This window comes from Cetorhinus maximus, unplaced genomic scaffold (assembly GCF_964194155.1).
Source record: "Cetorhinus maximus unplaced genomic scaffold, sCetMax3.hap1.1 HAP1_SCAFFOLD_361, whole genome shotgun sequence".
Classification (NCBI taxonomy): domain Eukaryota; kingdom Metazoa; phylum Chordata; class Chondrichthyes; order Lamniformes; family Cetorhinidae; genus Cetorhinus; species Cetorhinus maximus.
In genome coordinates, this window is record NW_027596307.1 from 142,317 (window position 1) to 164,601 (window position 22,285).

General features: G+C 47.3%; 1 protein-coding gene and 1 pseudogene across 5 annotated transcripts in view; one reads left to right on the forward strand and one right to left on the reverse strand.

Moving 5' to 3' along the window:
* The window catches only part of LOC144673421 (cysteine-rich protein 2-like), a 107,365-nt gene extending 87,905 nt beyond the window's left edge, over positions 1 to 19,460 (reverse strand). For all 5 annotated transcript variants that reach the window (XR_013574306.1, XM_078535265.1, XM_078535262.1 and 2 more), the window contains exon 1: positions 17,232 to 19,460. Coding sequence is in view for 4 of the 5 variants with exons in the window: in XM_078535265.1 (XP_078391391.1) it covers positions 17,232 to 17,274 (43 nt within the window). In the remaining variant the exon portion in view is untranslated. The remainder of the gene's footprint in view (positions 1 to 17,231) is intronic.
* Positions 6,374 to 6,756, forward strand: LOC144673417 (cytochrome c oxidase subunit 7B, mitochondrial pseudogene; annotated as a pseudogene).
* Positions 19,461 to 22,285: the final 2,825 nt, after the last annotated feature.

Consider the following 22,285-nt stretch of genomic DNA (forward strand, 5'->3'; position numbering starts at 1 on the left):
ATGGAGAATGCTCAATTAGTACTGGAGATCAGGGAGACAGACATTTTCTCTTCTTGGCTGTTACACCGATGTATAATTGAAAAGAAAGTCAGTGAGTTAAAGGAATGCATGGTTCAGGACTGCCAGATGACTGCCTCTGGTTTTGTACTTCAAGTACTGATCTGAGAGCTCAACCAAGACCCTTTGCCTTTAAAGACTAAATACGCTGTCACAAGATTCCCTGACCCACCTACTCACTCACCCACCCACCGCATCCACCTACCACCCCACCCACCTACCGCCCTTCACCTTAGGCATCAAATCAGATGGAGCTAAAAGCTCAGAGAATTCACAAACATCTGCCCGAAACTCAGGACATGCACTTTCAGTCTGACACGTCAACAGTCAAACCCTTCAGACCCACAACTCTTTTCTCGGTACATCGATGACTGTATCAGTGCCACTTCATGCTTTCACCTGAACCTGGAAAAATTGATCAATTTTGCTTTCAATTTCCATCCCTCTATCACCTTCACATGGTCCATCTCCAACAATTCCCTACCTTAACCTCTCTGTCTCCACTTCTGGTGATAGGCTGTCCACCAATATTCACTACAAGCCCACTGACTCCCACAGCTACCTCGACTACAGCTCCCCACACTCTGCTTCCTGTAAGAGCTCCATCCCATTCTTTCAGTTCCTTCGCCTCCGTCACATCTGTTCTGATGATGCCACGTTCCAAAATGACACTTCTGACATGTTTTCCCTAACCAAGGTTCCCACCCACGGTGGTTGACAGGGAGCTCAGCTATGTCCGACCCATCTTCCGCACCTCTGCACTCTCCCCTTCCCCTCCCTCCCAGAACCATGAGAGGGTCCCCCTTGTCCTCAGTTTTCACCCCACCAGCCTCCGCATTCAAAGGATCATCCTCTGCCATTTCCGCCAACTCCAGCATGATGCCACCACCAAACACATCTTCCCCTCACACCCACTGTCGGCATTCCGTAGGGACCGTCCCCTCCGGGACACCCTGATCCACTCCTCCATCACCCCCAACTCCTCATCCCCTACCCACGGCACCGTCCCTTGCAATTGCAGAATGTGCAACACCTGCCCCTTTACCTTCCCTACCATCACCGTCCAAGGCCTTCAGGTGAAGCCGCTCCACTTGCACCTCCTTCAATTTGGTCTACCGTATTTGCTGCTCCCAATGTGGTCTCCTCTACACTGGGGAGACTAAAAGCAGGCTGGGTGACCGCTTTGCGGAACACCTTCGGTCTGTCTGCAAGCATTACCCAAACCTTCCTGTCGCTTGCCATTTCAACACACCACCCTGTTCTCATGCCCACATGTCCGTCCTTGGCCTGCTGCAATGTTCCAGTGAAGCTCAACGCAAACTGAAGGAACAGCACCTCATCTTCCGATTAGGCACCTTACAGCCTTCCAGACATTGAGTTCAACAACCACAGATGCTGCCAGACCTGCTGAGTTTTTCTAGCGTGTTCTTTTTTTATTTTTTTCCTACAGACTGACACATCCACAATCAAATCCTTCAGACTGACTGTCCACATTCAAACCCTTCAAGCTGACACATCTACAATCAAACACTTCAGACTGACACTTCCACAATCAAAAATCTCAGATTGACACGTCCGCAATCAAACCCTTCAGTCTCACACGTCCATAATCAAACCCTTCATACTAAGACGTCCACAATCAAACACATCAGACTGACACGTCCACAGTCAAACCCTTCAGTCTGACATGTCCATAATCAAACCCTTCAGACTAGCACATCCACAATCAATGCCTCAGATTGACACGTCCACAGTCAAACCCTTCAGTCTGACATGTCCATAATCAAACCCTTCAGACTAACACGTCCACAATCAAATGCCTCAGACTGACACGTCCACAGTCAAACCATTCAGTCTGACATGTCCACAATCAAACCCTTCAGACTGACACATCCACAATCTAACCCTTCAGACTGACACTTCCACAATCAAACCTTTCAGTCTGACACGCCCACAATCAAACCCTTCAGTCTGACACATCCACAAACAAACCTTTCAGTTTGACACATCCACAAACCCTTCAGTCTGACACATCCACAAACAAACCCTTCATTCTGACATGTCCACAATCAAACCCTTCAGTCCGACACATCCACAGTCAGACCCTTCAGCCTGACATATCCAGAATCAAAGCCGTCAGTCTGACACGTCCACATTCAAACCCTTCAGTCTGATACATCCACAATCAAACTCTTCCGTCTGACACATCCACAATCAAACCCTTCAGTCTGACACATCTACAACCAAACTCTTCCATCTGACACATCCACAATCAAACACTTCAGTCTGATACATCCACAATCTAACCCTTCAGTCTGATACGTCCACAATCAAACCCTTCAGTCTGACACGTCCACAATCAGACCCTTCAGTCTGATACGTCCACAATCTAACCCTTCAGTCTAACACGTCCACAAACAAACCCTTCAGTCTGAAACATCCACAAACCCTTCAATCTGACACATCCACAAACAAACCCTTCAGTCTGACACGTCCACAAACAAACCCTTCAGTCTGACACGTCCACAAACAAACCCTTCAGTCTGACACGTCCATAAACAAACCCTTCAGTCTGACACGTCCACAAACAAACCCTTCAGTCTGACACGTCCACAAACAAACCCTTCAGTCTGACACGTCCACAAACAAACCCTTCAGTCTGACACGTCCACAAACAAACCCTTCAGTCTGACACGTCCACAAACAAACCCTTCAGTCTGACACGTCCACATACAAACCCTTCAGTCTGACACGTCCACAAACAAACCCTTCAGTCTGACACGTCCACAAACAAACCCTTCAGTCTGACACATCCACTGTCAAACTCTTCAGTCTGGCACATCCACAATCAAAGCCGTCAATCTGACATATCCACAAACAAACACTTCAGGCTGACACGTCCACCATCAAACCATTCAGACTGACTGTCCACATTCAAACCCTTCAGTCTGACACATCATCAATCACCCCTTCAGTCTGACACGTCTGCAAACCGTTCATTCTGACACGTCCACAATTATGCCCTTCAGTCTGAAACATCCCCAATCAAACCCTGCAGTCTGACACATCCACAAACAAACCCTTTATTCTGACATGTCCACAAACAGACCCTTCAGCCTGACACATCCACAATCAAATCCTTCAAACTGATACGTCCACCATCAAACCCTTCCGTCTGACACGTCCACTGGCAAACCCTTCAAACTGACATGTCCACAATCAAACTCTTCAGTCTGAAACATCCACAATCAAACCCTTCAGTCTGACACATCCACAAACAGACCCTTCAGTCTGACACGTCCACAAACAGACCCTTCAGTCTGACACGTCCACAAACAGACCCTTCAGTCTGACACGTCCACAAACAGACCCTTCAGTCTGATACATCCACAATCAAATCCTTTAGTCTGATACATCCACAATCAAAGCCTTCATTCTGACACGTCCACAATCAACCCCTTCCGTCTGACACGTCCCCAATAAAATCCTCCAGTCTAACACACATAATAATCAAACCCTTCAGACTGACTGTCCACATTCAAACCTTTCTGTCTCACACATCATCAATCACCCCTCAGACTGACACGTGCATAATCAAACCCTTCAGACTGACATGTCCAAATTCAAACCCTTCGACTGCCACGTATACAATCAAACCCTTCAGATTGACACTTCCACAATCAAAAACCTCAGATTGACACGTCCACAATCAAACCCTTCAGTCTGATATGTCCACAATCAGACCCTTCAGGCTGACACGTCCACAATCAAACCTTTCAGTCTGACACGTCCACAGTCAAACCCTTCAGTCTGATATGTCCACAGTCAAACGCTTCAATCTGACACGTCCTCAATCAAACCCATCAGTCTGATATATCCACAAACAAACCCTTCAGTCTGACACATCCACAAACAAACCCTTCAGTCTGACACGTCCGCAAACAAACTCTTTAGTCTGACACGTCTGCAAACAAACCCTTCAGTCTGACACGTCCACAATCAAACCCTTCAGTCTGACACATTCACAAGCAAAGCCGTCAGTCTGACACATCCACATTCAAACACTTCCGGCTGACATGTCCACAATCAGACCCTTCAGTCTGACACGCCCCCAGTCAAACCTTCCATCTGACAAGTCCACAATCAAACCCTTCAGACTGACTATCCGCATTCAAACCCTACAGTCTGACACATCATCAATCACCCCTTCAGTCTGACACGTCTGCAATCAAACCATTCATTCTGACACGTCCACAATTAAACCCTTCAGTCTGAAACATCCCCAATCAAACCCTTGTCTGACACATCCACAATCAAAGCCTTCAGTCTGACATGTTCACAATCAAACCCTTCAGTATGACACATCCACAATCAAACTCTTCCTTCTCACACATCCCCAATCAAAGCCTTCAGTCTGACACATCCACAATCAAACCCTTCAGACTGACTGTCCACATTCAAACCCTCCAGTTTGTCATGACATCAATCACCCCTTCAGACTGACATGTGCACAATCAAACCCTTCGGACTGACATGCCCAAATTCAAACCCTTCAGACTGACACATCTACAATCAAACCCTTCAGACTGACACTTCCACAATCAGACCCTTCAGTCTGACACGTCCACAGTCAAACCCTTCAGACTGACATGTCCACAGTCAAACCCTTCAGACTGACACGTCCACAGTCAAACCCTTCAGACTGACACGTCCACAGTCAAACCCTTCAGACTGACACATCCACAGTCAAACCCTTCAGCTTGAGACGTCCACAATCAAACTCTTCAGTCTGATACATCCACATTCAAACCCTTCAGACTGACACGTCCACAGTCAAACCTTCAGTCTGACAGGTCCAGAATCAAACTCATCAGCCTGACAGATCCACAATCAAACCCTTCCAATTCAAGAAAGATCAAAAACACAAGAGTTAGTATCAGCCTTTCAAACCAACTGTAGAAATGGTAGGAATGTTAATCATGCTCTGACCGGGTTCAACCAGTCATTCTGGCCCAGATTCCTAGCAGAGGTCATTGAATCAGGATGCATCATGACAGAGAAATATTTAGCCAAGATAAACAGAGGACCCCAGGGTCAGCAGAGCTCCAATGTTTACAGGCGGAGACTCTTATCAATACAAGAGATTGCCTGGGAGGTGACCCCATACAATAAACAAAGCTTATATTTATATACTGCCTATAACACAATAAAATGTCCCAAAGCGCTTCACAGAAGCACTAAAAAACGCCACATGATAAAAAGCTTAGCCAAGGAGTTTGCTTTTAAGGACTGTCATAAAGGAGGAACAAAAGATAGAAAAGCAGAGGTTTAGGGAGGGAATTCCAGAGCTTGGGAGCCAGGCAGCATTTTAAAATTAATTTACAGGATGTGGGCATCACTGGCTAGTCCAGCATTTATTGCTCATCCTTAATTGCCCTTCTTCAGAGACATCATCAGACTTTTAATTCCAGATTTTTATTGAGTTCAAATTGAATGGATTCGAACCTGGGTCCCCAGAGCATTACCATGGATCTCTGGAATACCAGTCTAGCAACAATACCACTTTGCCATTGCCTCCCTCTTAGAAGGCATGGCCACCAGTGCTGGAGTGATTAAAATCAGGAATGCTCAAGAGACCAGAATTAAAGGAGCACAGAGATCTCAGCAGATTGTGGGGTTGGAAGTGATCATAACAATGGGGAGGGGCAAGACCATGGAGGGATTTAAAAACAAGGATGAGAACTGAAAAATCAAATTCTTTAATTTCTTTAACCAGGGTCCAGTGTAGGTCAGCGAGCATAAGGCTGATGGCATTAGGTGAGGTGTAGCATGCAGGCAGCAGAGTCTTGCAAGACCTCAGATTTACAGAGGGTAGAATGTGGGAGGCCAGGCAGGAGTGCGTTGGAATTTTTAAAATTCATTCATGGGATGTGGGCTTCACTGGCTAGCCCAGCATTTATTGCCCATCCCTAATTGCCCTTGAGAAGGTGGTGGTGAGCTGCCTTCTTGAATCGCTGCAGCCCATGTGGTGTAGGTACACCCACAGTGCTGTTAGGGAGGGAGTTCTAGGATTGTGACCCAGCGACAGTGAAGGAACGGTGGAATAGCTGAGTCTAGAGGTAACAAAGGCGTGGATGAGGGTTTCAGCAGCAGGTGAGCTGAGACAGGGGTGAAGTCGGGCGATGTTAAGGAGATCAAAATAGACAGACTTGAGTATTGGTCTGAACTGGTCTAGTATACCTTAAAATGGAACACCAGTGAAAACTGGGAAATAAGAAAACTGGTCTGAACTGGTCTAGTGTACCTTAAAATGGAAGGGTAAACGGGCGCGCGGTGGAGATGGTGCCTTTGACCAAGAGTCTGCTTTCCCTGTTTGGTCGGAGCATTTGTCAAATTGTAACAAGACAAGCTCACCACAAAACCGGTCCTGACTTTCATGACAAGTATGGAAATGCTATCCTTGTGGGAGGATTAGCATTCTGTGTTGCAGTCTGGAGTTAGGTTGTGACGCAGACTGGGCTCACATGGAACGTGTCTCCTATTGGCAAGATCACCCCTCAAAATTGGAGGGAAGACTACAGGAATGGACCAAGTGTTTGCAAGAAATTGAGTACAGATGGGCTCGATTGCAAATTTGCTTCTAGGCTCATGGCTTTTGCTGCACTGATTACCTCTGTATATTGGGTCTCATAGTAAATCAATAAATTAAAGAAACTTTAAAAACTGGGAAATAAGAATACTGGACTGAACTGGTCTTTTCCCCCGGGTTAGCCGAGGGGCTGCATGAGTTGAGAAACAGGAGGAGGCCAAGGATAGATGCTTGGGGTCATCAGAGGTAATGATGCGGGAGCAGGAAGAAAAATCATTGACAATGATTCTCTGGCTACAATTAGATAGATAAGAATGGAATCAGGCGGATGCAGTCCCACCCAGCTGCACGACAGTGGAGAGGCGTTGGAGGAGGATGATTTGGTAAACTGTGTCAAAGGCTGTAGGCAGGTTGCAAAAGAGGGAGAAGTTTATCTTTGTCACAGTCACACAGAATGTCATTCCTGAGTTTGATCAGAGCCATTTCAGGACTGTTTCAAGGGCAGAAACCTGATTGAAGAGATTCAAACATGAAGACCAGAAGACCATAAGACGTAGGAGCAGAAGTAGGCCATTTAGCCCATCAAGTCTGCTCTGCCATTCAATGAGATCATGGCTGATCTGATAATCCTCAGCTCTACTTTCCTGCCTTTTCCCTGTAACTGTATACGAAATAAGGTAAACGAGCTTGTGGCGCAGATTGAAATTGGCAGGTATGATGTGGTGGGCATTACGGAGACATGGCTGCGAGGGGATCAGGACTGGGAGCTAAATATCCAAGGATATACATCCTATCGAAAAGTAGGCAGGTTGGCAGAAGGGGTGGGGTTGCTTTGTTAGTAAGAAATTAAATCGATAGCAAGAAACAACGTAGGGTCAGATGATGTAGAATCTGTGTGGGTAGAGTTGAGGAACCGCAAAGGTAAAAAAACCATAATGGGAGTTACGTACAAGCCTCCGAACAGTAGTCAGGATGTGAGGCACAAGATACACCAGGAGATAGAAAAGGCGTGTAAGAAAGGCAATGTTACACTGATCAAGGGGGATTTCAATATGCAGGTAGACTGGGAAAATCAGGTTGGTAGTGGATCCCAAGAAAAAGAATTTGTGGAATGTCTACGAGATGGCTTTTTGAAGCAGCTTGTGGTGGAGCCCACTAGGGAACAGGCAATTTAGTGATGTGATGTGTAATGAGGCAGATTTGATAAGGGAGCTTAAGGTGAAGGAATCCTTAGGAGGAAGTGACCATAATATGATAGAATTTACCCTGCAATTTGAGAGGAAAAAGCTGGAATCAGATGTAACGGTATTACAGTTGAATAAAGGCAACTACAGAGGCATGAGGGAGGAGCTGACCAGAATTGACTGGGAGATGAGCCTAGCAGGAAAGACAGTGGAACAGCAATGGCAGGAGTTTCTGGGAGTAATTTGGGAGACACAGCAAAAATTCATCCCTAGGAAGAAGAAGCATACTAAAGGGAGGACAAGGCAACCATGGCTGACAAGGCAAGTCAGGGACAGCATAAAAGCTAAAGAGAAAGCATACAATGCGGCGAAGAGCAGTGGGAAACCAGGGGATTGGGAAGCCTACAAAGACCAACAGAGGACAACTAAAAAAGAAATAAGGAGGGAGAAGATTAAATATGAGGTTAATCTGGCCAGTAATATAAAAGAAGATTGCAAGAGTTTTTTAGATATATAAAGGGTAAGAGAGAGGCAAAAGTGGACATTGGGCCGGTGGAAAATGATACTGGAAAGGTAGTAGTGGGGAACAAAGAAATGGCGGAGGAACTGAATAGGTACTTTGCGTCAGTCTTCACAGTGGAAGACATGAGTAACATCCCCAAAGTTCAAGAGAGTCGGGAGGCAGAGGTGAGTATGGTGGCCATTACCAAGGAGAAGGTGCTAGGAAAACTGAAAGGTCTGAAGGTGGATAAATCAACTGGACCAGATGGATTACACCACAGAGTTCTGAAGGAGATAGCTGAAGAGATAGTGGAAGCATTAGCGGTGATCTTTCAGGAATCACTCGAGTCAGGGAGGGTCCCAGAGGACTGGAAAATCGCTAATGTAACCACCCTGTTTAAGAAGGGAGTGAGGCAAAAGACGGGAAATTACAGGCCGATTAGCCTGGCCTCGGTCGTTGGTAAGATTTTAGAGTCCATTATTAAGGATGAGATTTCAGAATACTTGGAAGTGCATGGTAAAATAGGGCAAAGTCAGCATGGTTTCATCAAGGGGAGGTCATGCCTGACAAATCTGTTAGAATTCCTTGAGGAGGTAACGAGTAGGTTGGACAAAGGGGAGCCAATGGATGTTATCTACTTGGACTTCCAGAAGGCCTTTGACAAGGTGCCGCACAGAAGGCTGCTCAGTAAGATAAGAGCCTATGGTGTTAGAGACAAGGTACTAACATGGATAGAAGATTGGCTGTCTGACAGGAAGCAGAGAGTGGGGATAAGGGGGTCCTTCTCAGGATGGCGGCCGGTGACTAGTAGAGTTACGCAGGGGTCAGTGTTGGGACCACAACTTTTCACTTTATACATTAATGATCTAGATGAAGGAACTGAGGGCATTCTGGCTAAGTTTGCAGATGATACAAAGATAGGTGGAGGGACAGGTAGTATTGAGGAGGCGCGGAGGCTGCAGAAGGATTTGGACAGGTTAGCAGAATGGGCAAAGAAGTGGCAGATGGAATACAACTTGGGGAAGTGTGAGGTTATGCACTTTGGTAGGAAGAATAGAGGCATAGACTATTTTCTAAATGGGGAGAGAATTCAGAAATCTGGAGTGCAAAGGGACTTGGGAGTCCTAGTCCAGGATTCTCTTCAGGTTAACTTGCAGGTTGAGTCGGTAGTTAGGAAGGCAAATGCAATGTTGGCATTTATTTCCAGAGGACTAGAATATAAAAGCAGGGATGTGCTGCTGAGGCTTTATAAGGCTCTGGTAAGACCACATTTAGAATATTGTGAGCAATTTTGGGCCCTGTATCTCAGGAAGGATGTGCTGGCCCTGGAGAGGGTTCAGAGGAGGTTCATGAGAATGATCCCAGGAATGAAAGGCTTAACATATGAGGACGTTCGAGGACTCTGGGACTATACTCGATGGAGTTTAGAAGGATGAGGGGGGATCTGATTGAAACTTACAGAATACTTAAAGGCCTGGATAGTGGACATGGGAAAGATGTTTCCATTAGTAGGAGAGACTAGGACCCAAGGGCACAGCCTCAGAGTAGAACAGAGATGAGGAGAAACTTCTTTAGCCAGAGAGTGGTGAATCTATGGAATTCATTGCCACAGAAGGCTGTGGAGGCCAGGTCACTGAGTGTATTTAAGACCGAGATAGATAGGTTCTTGATTGGTAAGGGGATCAAAGGTTACGGGGAGAAGGCGGGAGAATGGGGTTGAGAAACTTATCAGCCATGATTGAATGACGGAGCAGACTCGATGGGCCGAATGGCCTAATTACTGCTCCTATGTCTTATGGTCTTGTGGTCTAACTCTCGATTCCCTTACTGATTAAAAATCTGTTTATCTCAGCCTTGAATATACTTAATGACCCAGCCTCTACAGCCCTCTGTGGTAATGAATTCCACAGATTGACTACCCTCTGAGAGAAGAAATCCCCCCTCAACTCTGTTTTAAATGGGCGCCCCCTTACTCTGAGATTACGCCCTCTGGTCCTAGTCTCTCCCACAAGGGGAAACAACCTCTCAGCATCTACCCCGTCAAGCCCCTAAGAATCTCATATGTTTCAATAAGATCACCTCTCATTCTTCTAAACTCCAATGAGCACAGGCCCAACCTACTCAACCTCTCATAAGAAAATCCCTCCACACTCGGGATCAACCTAGTGAACCTTCTCTGGACTGCCTCCAGTGCCAGTCTATATTTCCTTAGATAAGGGGGCCAAAACTGTTCTATTCTAGTTGTGAAGTTCTGAGAAAGGTTTAGAAGGCAACAAACATTCAAGGACTTTGAAAAGGAGGTTGGAGATAGTGCAGCAAAGTTGGATGCTCAGCAGTTTAATGGGAATAAGATCAAGAGAGCAAGACGGGGTGGGGGGGCGGTCTCTAGGACAAGATGAGCTCAGAGAGGGCAAGAGAAAAACTAGAGAAAGAGGCAAATTCAGGGCTGGGTGGGACAGAGCAGTTTGGATGGGTGGACTAGGGAAGTGGCAGAGACAGCTGATCAGGTGGTTTCAATCTTGGTAACAATTGTGGAGGAGACAGGTTTTTATGAAAATCGGCAGTGGTTTCATGGTCACCATTAGACTTTCAATTCCAGATTTTTATTGAATTCTAATTCCACCATCTGCCTTGGCAGGATTTGAACCCAGGTCCCTAGAGCATTAGCCCAGGTCTCTGGATTACTAGTCTTGTGATAATACCACTACACCACTGCCTTGCAGTCATACCAGGTGAAACAGCCAGGGTGGGGGAGGTTAATGATTTTTTTCTTCATAGGCAGGACCTCGGGATTGAGGATGACTTGCTTCCAGTCAGATTTGATGGGTTCTGAGATGACTGACAAGTCCAATACACGATCTGCAGACTCTGTCACATGTGGGGCATTTGGAGGCTCAGGTAGATGAGTCATTTGAAGGTTTGTGCACTCCCTCCAACACCTTGACTTTGCCTCCTGATGATGTTTCTTGATGTGCTCAGTACCTTCCCGAATGAACTTTCTCCAAGTTGGCCAGGCTCCCATGAGTTGGTGGGTATATTTGACTTCTACAGGGATGCTTTGAGAACACCCCTAAAGCGAGTCAACTGTCCTCCTGGGAGTCTCCTCCAGTGACTGAGCTCTGAGTAGACAGCTTCTTCGGGAGTCTGGTGTCAGGCATATGAACAACATTTCCTGCAGAGTGGAGCTGGTTTTGAGTGATTGGTGCCTCAATCTTTGGCAAGTTGGTTTGGGAGAGGAAGCTGCTGTTGGACCGCCTTTCTTGCCAGTGGATTTGGAGGGTCTTGCAAAGTCACCATTGGTGAAACTTCTCCGGTGCTTTGAGGAATCGAAGGTGGAGGCGAGGATGTAGTTGAGCAAATAGGTAGCTGCAGAAATGTTGTGTATGGAGGGACAAAGGCCAGGCAATTGGAAATTTGAGAGTGCATTTCAAAGGGAACGGGTGGGGGTGAGGGGGGGAGAGTTTTTTCCAGGGTGAATACAGATGAAATAAGAATTAGAGGGGAAGCAGGATGTGCTGGAGAATAATACAAGGTGTGATTTGGTTATAAGGGCCACACCATCACGATGGTCTGAGCAAGGCAAGTGATGGAAGATAGAGCAGGGCAGGAGGCTTCAGTTAGGAGAAGGTGTTGTCACCCTTCAGCCAGGGTTCTATCAAGGCTGAAATGTCGATGCATACATCCACAATCAACTCGTGGATTACAAGGGCCTTGTTCACAAGCAAATAAACATTCTGGAGGAAGACATTGAGAGGAATGGCTAGAACTGGAGCACTGACAGAAACTACTGCATCAGCACGGGGAGGGGAGAATTGGACAAGGAGGAGATTGGCAAAATCAACCCCCATCCAGCAGACAGGGCAAAAAGGTCAGCGAGAGCACAGGATGGGGTAGCTGAGGAAGCAGCGACAAGTGTTTCAAGGGGTCTTTCAGAGAATACCAAGAGAAACACAGAAGGAAACTGTATGCTTTTCTAAGAGGCAGTCAAGTCTGGGATGGCAGCAAGAGGATAGGAAGTTTGGGGAGTGTTGAAGAGCTGGGGTAGGGAATTGGGAGGGCAGAGTACATGAGCGTGGAGAAAGGAAACCTGGCATAACAATAGGAGGGAAGAGTCTAAGAGGGGCAGAGAGGAAAGAAGAAAAAAAGAGGAAAACAATGTGGAAATGAAAATGTTGGGAAATGAAAATGTTGGGCTCAGGTCCAGAGCAATGATGAAGGGGTTTGATGGGGTATCACAGAATTTTTACAGTGCAGAAAGAGGCCATTCGGCCCATCAAGTCTACACAGGCTCTCTGAAGTAGCATCCCACCAAGTCCCACTCCCCTGCCTTATACTCATAACCTTGCACATTCTCTCTGTTAAGGTAGCAATCTAACTCCCTTTTGAATGCCGTGATCAAACCTGCCGCCTCCCTCTCAGGAAGTTTGTTCCAGACTCCAACCACCCTCTGAGCCTTCTTTTCTCCAAGGAAGTTGATTCAGTGATGGTAATGCCATTGAATGTCAAGGGGCGATGGTTGGATTCTCTCTTGTTGGCGATGGTCATTGACTGACACTTGTGTGGCGCGAATGTTACTTGCCACTTGTCAGCCCAAGCCTGGATATTGTCCAGGTCATGCTGCATTTGGACATGGACTGCTTCAGTATCTGAGGAGTCGCAAATGGTGCTGAACATTGTGCAATCATCAGCGAACATCCCCACTTCTGATCTTATGATGGAAGGAAGGTCATTGATGAAGCAGCTGAAGATGGTTGGGCCAAGGACACTACCCTGAGGAACTCCTGCAGTGATGTCCTGGAGATGAGATGACTGACCTCCAACAACCACAACCATCTTCCTTTGTGCTAGATATGACTCTAAACAGCAGGAGTTTTCCCCATGATTCCCATTGATTCCAGTTTTGCTCGGGCTCCTTGATGCCACACTCAGTCAAGTGCTGCCTTGATGTCAAGGGCAGTCACTCTCACCTCACCTCGGGAGTTCATCTCTTTTGTCCATGTTTGAGCCAAGGCTGTAATGAGGTCAGGGGCTGAGTGGCCCTGGCGGAACCCAAAATGGGCATCAGTGAGCAGGTTATTGCTAAGCAAGTGCCGCTTGATTGCACTGTTGATGACCCCTTCCATTACTTTACTGATGGTGGAGAGTAGACTGATGGGGCAGTAATTGGCCAGGTTGGATTTGTCCTGCTTTTTGTGTACAGGACATACCTGGGCAATTTTCCACATAGCCGGGTAGATGCCAGTGTTGTAGCTGTACTGGAACATCTTGGCTAGGGAAGCAGCAAGTTCTGGAGCACAGGTCTTCAGTACTATTGCCGGAATATTGTCAGGGCTCATAGCCTTTGCAGTATCCAGTGCCTTCAGCCATTTCTTGATATCACGTGGAGTGAATCGAATTGGCTGAAGACTGGCATCTATGATGCTGGGGACCTCCAGAGGAGGCCGAGATGGATCATCCACTCGGCACTTCTGGCTGAAGATTGTTGCGAATGCTTCAGCCTTATCTTATCCATATGGAATATAGGCCAGTCGAGTCAAATAGCTTCTTTCTGTGCTGTTACATTCCACATAATTCGAGATAATCATATTGTACAATGTTCCATCGCTCCAACTCTGCAACTAAATAAAGCACTACAATGAGCATAGAACTGGACCAGATTATACCGGTGGACCAATTGATGAAAGGTGCATAGAGAGGGCAGCTATAACATTGTAATTTTTCACAGCTCCCCCCCGATCTCCCACAGCTCACTGGCAGTCAGCATCCCGAGCAGGGGTCACAATAATTGTTTTCCCATGGGCTCATTTTGAGATTTTCTCCAAGGCTGCTTTTTTGATTTTTGGGCACTACTTGAAGGTTAAGCCTCCATTAAAGGATATTGAAGAAACGAGAGACCCGGTGCAGGTTAGGCAGCCATGACAACAATTAAATACTTTTCCTTCATTCATCCTTCCCACCCTGTCATCCTGCTTCAGTGATTGAGATTGAAGCAAACTCCAGGCCTGGAAGGTCAGATTCTTCGGGATTAAGTGGACTTCCAAAATTTTCTACACATCAAAACGCAGACACAATGACAGCCAAAAAAAAGCTTGTATACAGACAGACAGATCATTCTATTGCAGAACCATCTGAAGAAAAGCATAAGGGAACAAATAAAAACTGGAATTCCTCCACAATATTTTTTTCTCCTTGCACCCTGGAGCTCTCCACTTTAAACTTTACTCACAAAATAATTTATTTGACAAATATAGGGGAGGTGGTGGTATAGTCACTGGACTCATTTTCCAGAGACCCAGGGTAATGCTCTGGGGACCGGGGTTCGAATCCCACCATGGCAGATGGTGGAATTTGAATTCAATAAAAATCTGGAATTAAAAGTCTAATGGTGATCATGAAACCATTGTCAATTGTTGTAAAAACCTATCTGGGTCACTAATGTCCTTTAGGGAGGGAAATCTGCCATCCTTACCTGGTCTGGCCTACATGTGACTTCAGACCCACAGCAATGTGGTTGACTCTTAAAAATGCCCTCTGAAAAGGGCAATTAGGGATGGGCAACAAATGCTGGCCTAGCCAGTGATGCCCACATCCCGGGAACAAATAATAAAAATAGATACAGAAGGGGAAGAAAGCCCTCGGAAAGGGTTTAACTTTTTTCTTTGGTTATTGTTGTTCCAGCAATAGTTTGTGAACTTGAAAGCCAGGCTAGGAGAAGGAGGAGGGTTTTAGCAGGAAAAATAAAGATTTTTTTTAAAGAGTTGGAAAATCGGAGCACTAAATAAATAAAATAAGCTGGAAGTGTGTAAGCGAGCAATGTTGCCTGCTGCCTACAGCCTCTCTTTCCCTCTCTTGCCCCGAGAGGCTTCCTTCTCTTCTCCGATTCCCCTCTCCTTGCTCAATGTCTCGCTCTCTCCTCCACTTCCCCTCTCTTTCTCACATTCCCTCTCTCTCACAGATACAGGCAGATACTTTACCTATACTGAATCCACTCTCTTTTCTCAATGGCAGTACCGAGATACCAATTCTCTTCTATAGAAATAGGAGGGCTGTTGTAACTAGGAGCAGGGTGGGAGTTATTTCTAATTTTTTTAAAAGACCCACCTCAGTGCATTGTTGTTGGTGGCAGCCAGAAACAATCCCCTCTCCAACCCCTCAATAAAAACAACACACAACTCCGAAGGAGGGAGAAAGGAATAACTATCCATTGACTCCCAAATTCTGAGGTTCAGCTCTGAAGAAAATTGCTCCTGTCCTTTTGAAAATATCTGACTTTCTTTCCAAATAAAACACATACTTCTTGCAGATCTTACATCCAGCAAAGCACTAGAACTGAAGCAGTTTGATCCACACAGGTAACTTTCCTCAGTTAGAACATTTTGCATTTAACAACTAAAAGCACCAAGGAACAAACACGTCAGGGATCATTCCCACTCCTGATCAATTGATCACATCAGAGGTCATTCCCACTCCTGATCGATGGATCATGTCAGGGATCATTCCCACTCCTGATCAATGGATCATGTCAGGGATCATTCCCACTCCTGATCAATGGATCATGTCAGGGATCATTCCCACTCCTGATCAATGGATCATGTCAGGGATCATTCGCACTCCTGATCAAAGGATCACGCTCAGGGATCATTCCCACTCCTGATCAATGGATCACGCTCAGGGATCATTCCCACTCCTGATCAATGGATCATGCTCAGGGATCATTCCCACTCCTGATCAATGGATCATGCTCAGGGATCATTCCCACTCCTGATCAATGGATCACGTCAGGGATTATTCCCACTCCTGATCAATGGATCATGATCAGGGATCATTCCCACTCCTGATCAATGGATCACATCAGGGATCATTCCCACTCCTGATCAATAGATCACATCAGGGATCATTCCCACTCCTGATCAAAGGATCACGCTCAGGGATCATTCCCACTCCTGATCAATGGATCACGCTCAGGGATCATTCCCACTCCTGATCAATGGATCACACCAGGGATCTTTCCCACTGATCAACGGATCACATCAGGGGTCATTCCTCCTCCTGATCAGTGGATCACATCAGGGATCATTCCTCCTCCTGATCAGTGGATCACATTAAGTATCACCCCCCCAGGTCAGTGGATCATGTCAGGGATAATTTCCCCCTGCTCCTGATCAGTGGATCACATCAGGGATAATTCCTCCTTCTGATTAATGGATCACTTCAGGGATCATCCGCTCCTGATCAGTGGATCACGTCAGGGATCACTCTACCTCCTCTTGATCAGTTGATCACATCAGGGATCATTCCTCCTCCTGATCAGTGGATCACATCAGGGATCATTCCTCCCCCTGATCAGTGGATCACATTAAGTATCATTCTCGCAGGTCAGTGGATCATGTCAGGGATAATTTCCCCCTGCTCCTGATCAGTGGATCACATCAGGGATCATTCCCCCTCCTGATCGAAGGAACAGGTCAGAGATCATTCCCCCTGCTCCTGATCAGTGGATCACATCAGGGATAATTCCTCCTTCTGATCAATGGATCACTTCAGGGATCATCCCCTCCTGAACAGTGGATCATGTCAGGGATCATCCCCCCTCCTCCTGATCAGCGGATCACATCAGGGAGCATTCACCCTCCTGATCAGTGGATCACATAGGGGATCATTCCCCCTCCTGATCAGTGGATCTGGTCAGGGATCATTCCCCCTCCTGATCAATGGATCTGGTCAGGGATCATTCCCCCTCCTGAACAATTGATCATGTCATAGAGATCATTCGCCCTCCTTATTGTTCGGTGAGGTCAGGGATCATTCCTTCTCCTGATCGATGTGGGTGGATCAGGTTAATATATAAAGCCCGTTCTGTATTGTGAAGCACAGAGCTCTCTGAGAATGGTGCACTTACCAAAGTAGACAGGTTTAGTACATTTAGGACAGAATGATGCCATCTTGAAGAATTCCACGTGTCTCTAGCTCTTCGTTTCAGTCCCTCTCACCAAATGGCCTCAATATCTGCTTCACTCACTGACTGACCTCTCTCACAATGTGTACACCTTCCAGACCACTCTGTGTATTTCTATTGCAATCTCTATCTGTGTTTACCTATCCGCAGGGTAACTGAATGGTACTTTGTGCACTATATTAGGAATTGTCAATATCTTTCTCTGGGCTTATATATCCTTATGGTGCTTGCTATCTATGTGATCAGCTCTGTTTCAAGTGTGTCTCTGCCTGTCTGTCTATAGACCTATATCAGCCTGTCACTGTCTCACACTGTGTGTGTGTGTGCGCGCCTGAGGAGGTGTCTCTTTTTCTCTCTCTCTCACACTCTGACCTTCACTGACACTCTCTGACTGTCAGTCTCTCTCTCTCTCTCTGACTGTCACTCTCTCTGACTGTCACACTCTCTCTCTGACGGTCACACTCTCTCTCTGACGGTCACACTCTCTCTCTGACTGTCACACTCTCTCGCTGACTGTCACTCTCTCTCTGTCAGTCTCCCTCTGTCTGACTGTCAGGCTCTCTCTGACTGTCTCTCTGACTGTCAGTCTCTCTCTTTTCTCTGAATGTCAGTCTCTCTCTCTGGCTGTCAGTCTCTCTTTCGCTCTCTGTCAGTCTCCCTCTGTCTGACTGTCAGACTCTCTCTGACTGTCTCTCTCTCTGAATGTCAGTCTCCCTCTCTCTGTCAGTATTCCACTCTCTGACTGACAGTATTCCTCTCTCTCTCTGTCAGTCTCTCTCTGACTGTCAGAGTCTCTCTCTCTGACTGCCAGAGTCTCTCTCTCTGACTGTCAGAGTCTCTCTGACTGTCTCTCTCTGACTACCTCTCTCTCTGATTGTGTGTCTCTCTCTCTGACTACCTCTCTCTCTCTCTTTCTATCTGTCTCTCTATCTTTTTGACTATCTCTCTGTCTGTCTATCTGTCTCTGACTATCTCTGTCTGTCTCTCTCTCTGACTATCTCTGTCTCTAACTGTCTCTCTCTCTCTGACTCTCTCTCTGACTGTCAGCCTCTCACTCTCCCTGTCAGTCTCTCTCTGACTGTCTCTGACTGTCTCTCTCTGACTGCCAGTCTCTCTCTGTCTGTCTCTCTATCTGTCTCTGACTATCTCTCTCTGTCTCTGACTGTCAGAGTCTCTCTCTCTGACTATCTCTGTCTCTGTCTCTCTCTCTCTCTCTGACTCTCTCTCTGACTGTCAGTCTCTCTCTGTTAGTCTCTCTCTGACTGCCAGTCTCTCTCTGACTGTCGCACTCTCTCTGACTGTCGCACTCTCTCTGACTGTCGCACTCTCTCTGACTGTCGCTCTCTCTCTAACTGGCTCTCTGTCAGTCTCTCTCCCTGACTGTCTCTCTCTCTCTGACTGCCAGTCTCTCTCTGACTGTCGGTCTCTCTTTCTGACTGTCAATCTCTCCCTGACTGGCTGTCAGTCTCTCTCCCTGACTGTCTCTCTCTCTCTCTCTGACTGCCAGTCTCTCTCTGACTGCCAGTCTCTCTCTGTTAGTCTCTCTCTCTGACTCAGTCTCTCTCTGACTGTCAGTCTCTCTCTCTCTGACTGCCAGTGTCTCTCTGACTGTCTCTCTCTCTGACTGTCTCTCTCAGCCTCTAACCGTCTCTCTCTCTCTGACTGTCTCTCAGCCTCTAACCGTCTCTCTCTCTCTGACTGCCAGTGTCTCTCTGACTGTCTCTCTCTGACTGTCTCTCTCAGCCTCTAACCGTCTCTCTCTCTCTGACTGTCAGTCTCTCTCTCTCTCTGACTGTCTCTCTCTCAGCCTCTAACCGTCTCTCTCTCTCTGACTGCCAGTGTCTCTCTGACTGTCAGTCTCTCTCTGACTGTCTCTCTCTCAGCCTCTAACCGTCTCTCTCTCTCTGACTGCCAGTGTCTCTCTGACTGTCAGTCTCTCTCTGACTGTCTCTCTCTCAGCCTCTAACCGTCTCTCGCTCTCTGACTCAGTCTCTCTCTGTCAGTCTCTCTCTGACTGTCTCTCTGCCTCTAACCGTCTCTCTCTCTCTGTCAGTCTCTCTCTGACTGTCTCTCTCTCAGCCTCTAACCGTCTCTCTCTGACTGTCAGTCTCTCTCTGACTGTCTCTCTCTCAGCTTCTAACCGTCTCTCTCTCTCTCTCTGACTGTTTCGCTGACTCTGCCTCAGGTTCCGACGGTTAAACTGTTTGTCGCGCGAGCCCTTTTAGCGCCCACCCCGATTTGATCTTCCATTGGTCAGCTTGGCTGTCAGTCATGTGGCTCCCGCCCCCTCCCTCCACGCGGGGCTGTCGATCCGACAGCCCTGACGTATTAATCATCGCAGCCTGGCCTTTTGGGTGGGGGGGGGGGGGCGCAGCTCTCTGATTGGTGGAGGTGAGGATCCGCCTCTCCCCAGCCCAACCCCCGCACCAATAAAGCCGCGCGTGCGCGATCCAGCGGGCCCTCAGGATCTCGGCGGCGGCAGATTGAGGGATTGACCAATGGGAGCCGAGGGCGTGACTGTGCGTGTGTGTGCCGCAGGAGTAGCATTGATTGGCCTTACCAGGAACCAATCAGGTGAAGGCTGCAGGAGACAGTGATAAATTCACTCCGAAACAAAAACAGAATTACCTGGAAAAACTTAGCAGGTCTGGCAGCATCGGCGGAGAAGAAATCAGTTAACGTTTCGAGTCTTCATGACCCTTCGGCAGAACTGAGTACAGTTAGGAGAGGGGTGAAATATAAGCTGGTTTAAGGTGGGGGGGGGGGGAGAGAGAAGTTGAGGGTGGGGTGGTTGTAGGGACAAGCAAGCAGTGATAGGAGCAGATAATCAAAAGATGTCACAGACAAAAGGATCAAAGAGGTGTTGAAGGTGGTGATATTATCTAAGAAAAGTGCTAATTAAGAATGGATGGCAGGACACTCAAGGTACAGCTCTAGTGGGGGTGGGGTGGAAAGACTGACAAGGTTTTAGTTTTAGATTTAAAAATAATAGAAATAGGTGGGAAAAGAAGAATCTATATAAATTATTGAAAAAAAAGGGGGGGAGAAACGGGGTGGGGATGGGGAGGTGCCATAGGTGGGGGTTGAGGAGTAGGGGGTGATGGAGGAGTGGACCAGGGTGTCCTGGAGGGAACGATCCCTACGGAATGCCGTCAGGGGGGGTGAAGGGAAGATGTGTTTGGTGGTGGCATCATGCTGGAGTTGGCAGAAATGGCGGAGGATGATCCTTTGAATGCGGAGGCTGGTGGGGTGATAAGTGAGGACAAGGGGGACCCTATCATGTTTCTGGGAAGGAGGAGAAGGCGTGAGGGAGGATGCGCGGGAGATGGGCCGGACACGGTTGAGGGCCCTGTCAACGACCGTGGATGGAAAACCTCGGTTAAGGAAGAAGGAGGACATGTCAGAGGAGCTGTTTTTGAAGGTAGCGTCATCAGAACAGATGCGACGGAGGCGAAGGAACTGAGAGATGCCACCTATGGCACCTCCCCATGCCCACGCAGAAGATGCAACACCTGCCCCTTCACTTCCTCTCTCCTCACCGTCCAAGGGCCCAAACACTCCTTTCAAGTGAAGCAGCATTTCACTTGCATTTCCCCTAACTTAGTCTACTGCATTCGTTGCTCCCAATGCGGTTTCCTCTACATTGGAGAAACCAAACGCAAACTGGGCGACCGCTTTGCAGAACACCTGCGGTCTGTCCGCAAGAAAGACCTAAACCTCCCTGTCGCCTGCCATTTTAACACTCCACCCTGTTCTCTTGCCCACATGTCTGTCCTTGGCTTGCTGCATTGTTCCAGTGAAGCTCAACGCAAACTGGAGGAACAGCACCTCATCTTCCGACTAGGCACTTTACAGCCTTCCGGGCTGAATATTGAATTCAACAACTTTAGATCTTAAACTCCCCCTCCCCCCATCCCCACCCCGTTTCTCCCCCCTCCCCCTTTTTTTTCAATAATTTATATAGATTCTTCTTTCCCCACCTATTTCCATTATTTTTAAATCTAAAACTAAAACCTTGTTAGCCTTTCCACCCCACCCCCACTAGAGCTGTACCTTGAGTGTCCTGTCTTCCATTCTTAATTAGCACTTTTCTTAGACAAATATCACCACCTTCAACACCTCTTTGATCCTTTTGTCTGTGACATCTTTTGATTATCTGCTCCTATCACTGCTTGCTTATCTCCACAATCACCACACCCTCAACTTCTCTCTCCCCCCGCCCTCCCACCTTAAACCAGCTTATATTTCTCCTTTCTCCTAACTATGCTTCAGTTCTGCCGAAGGGCCATGAAGGCTCGAAACGTTAACTGATTTCTTCTCCACCGATGCTGCCAGACCTGCTGAGTTTTTCCAGGTAATTCTGTTTTTGTTTCGGATTTCCAGCATCCGCAGTAGCTTTTAGCTTTTTGTTTTTATAAATTCACTCCTGGTTGTTCAGCTGAGCAAAGTGTCAGCACCCACAGCATTGCCTGTTTGTGCTGTGCTCCTGGGTCTGACTGTATTCACGTGGCCCTAGCCGGAGGGGCAGTTTCATGGCTGTCACTTATTTTGTTTTGCTGAAACAGGCACAATGTATGTACAACAACAACAGGAAACGCTGGAGAAACTCAGTATTTTTGCCTGTTGTTTTGCCTGCTGTTTCGGCTAAACAAAATAAGTGACAGCCATTCGCTGGCTCGTTCCTCAGGGCAATGCTCTGACCAATCAGAGCAACGGGTTTTGGAGCTCGAGCGTCGGCTGGAGACACGGCGGTGCATCCACGAGGCTGAGGGTTACACGGATAGCACGTTTTTTTACATGTGGTTACCCCGCAGCTTAAGGAAGTGCAGTCGGAGGAGGAATGGGTGACCACCAGTCAGAAGAAGGGAGGCAAGCAGGTAGTCAGGGAAGCCCCAGAGTGCATCTCACTCAAGAACCGTTTCTTTATGTTGAAAAACGGTGAGGGTGAAGGTACCTCTGGAGAGTGCAGCCAGAGCCAAGTTCACCGCGCTGTGGGT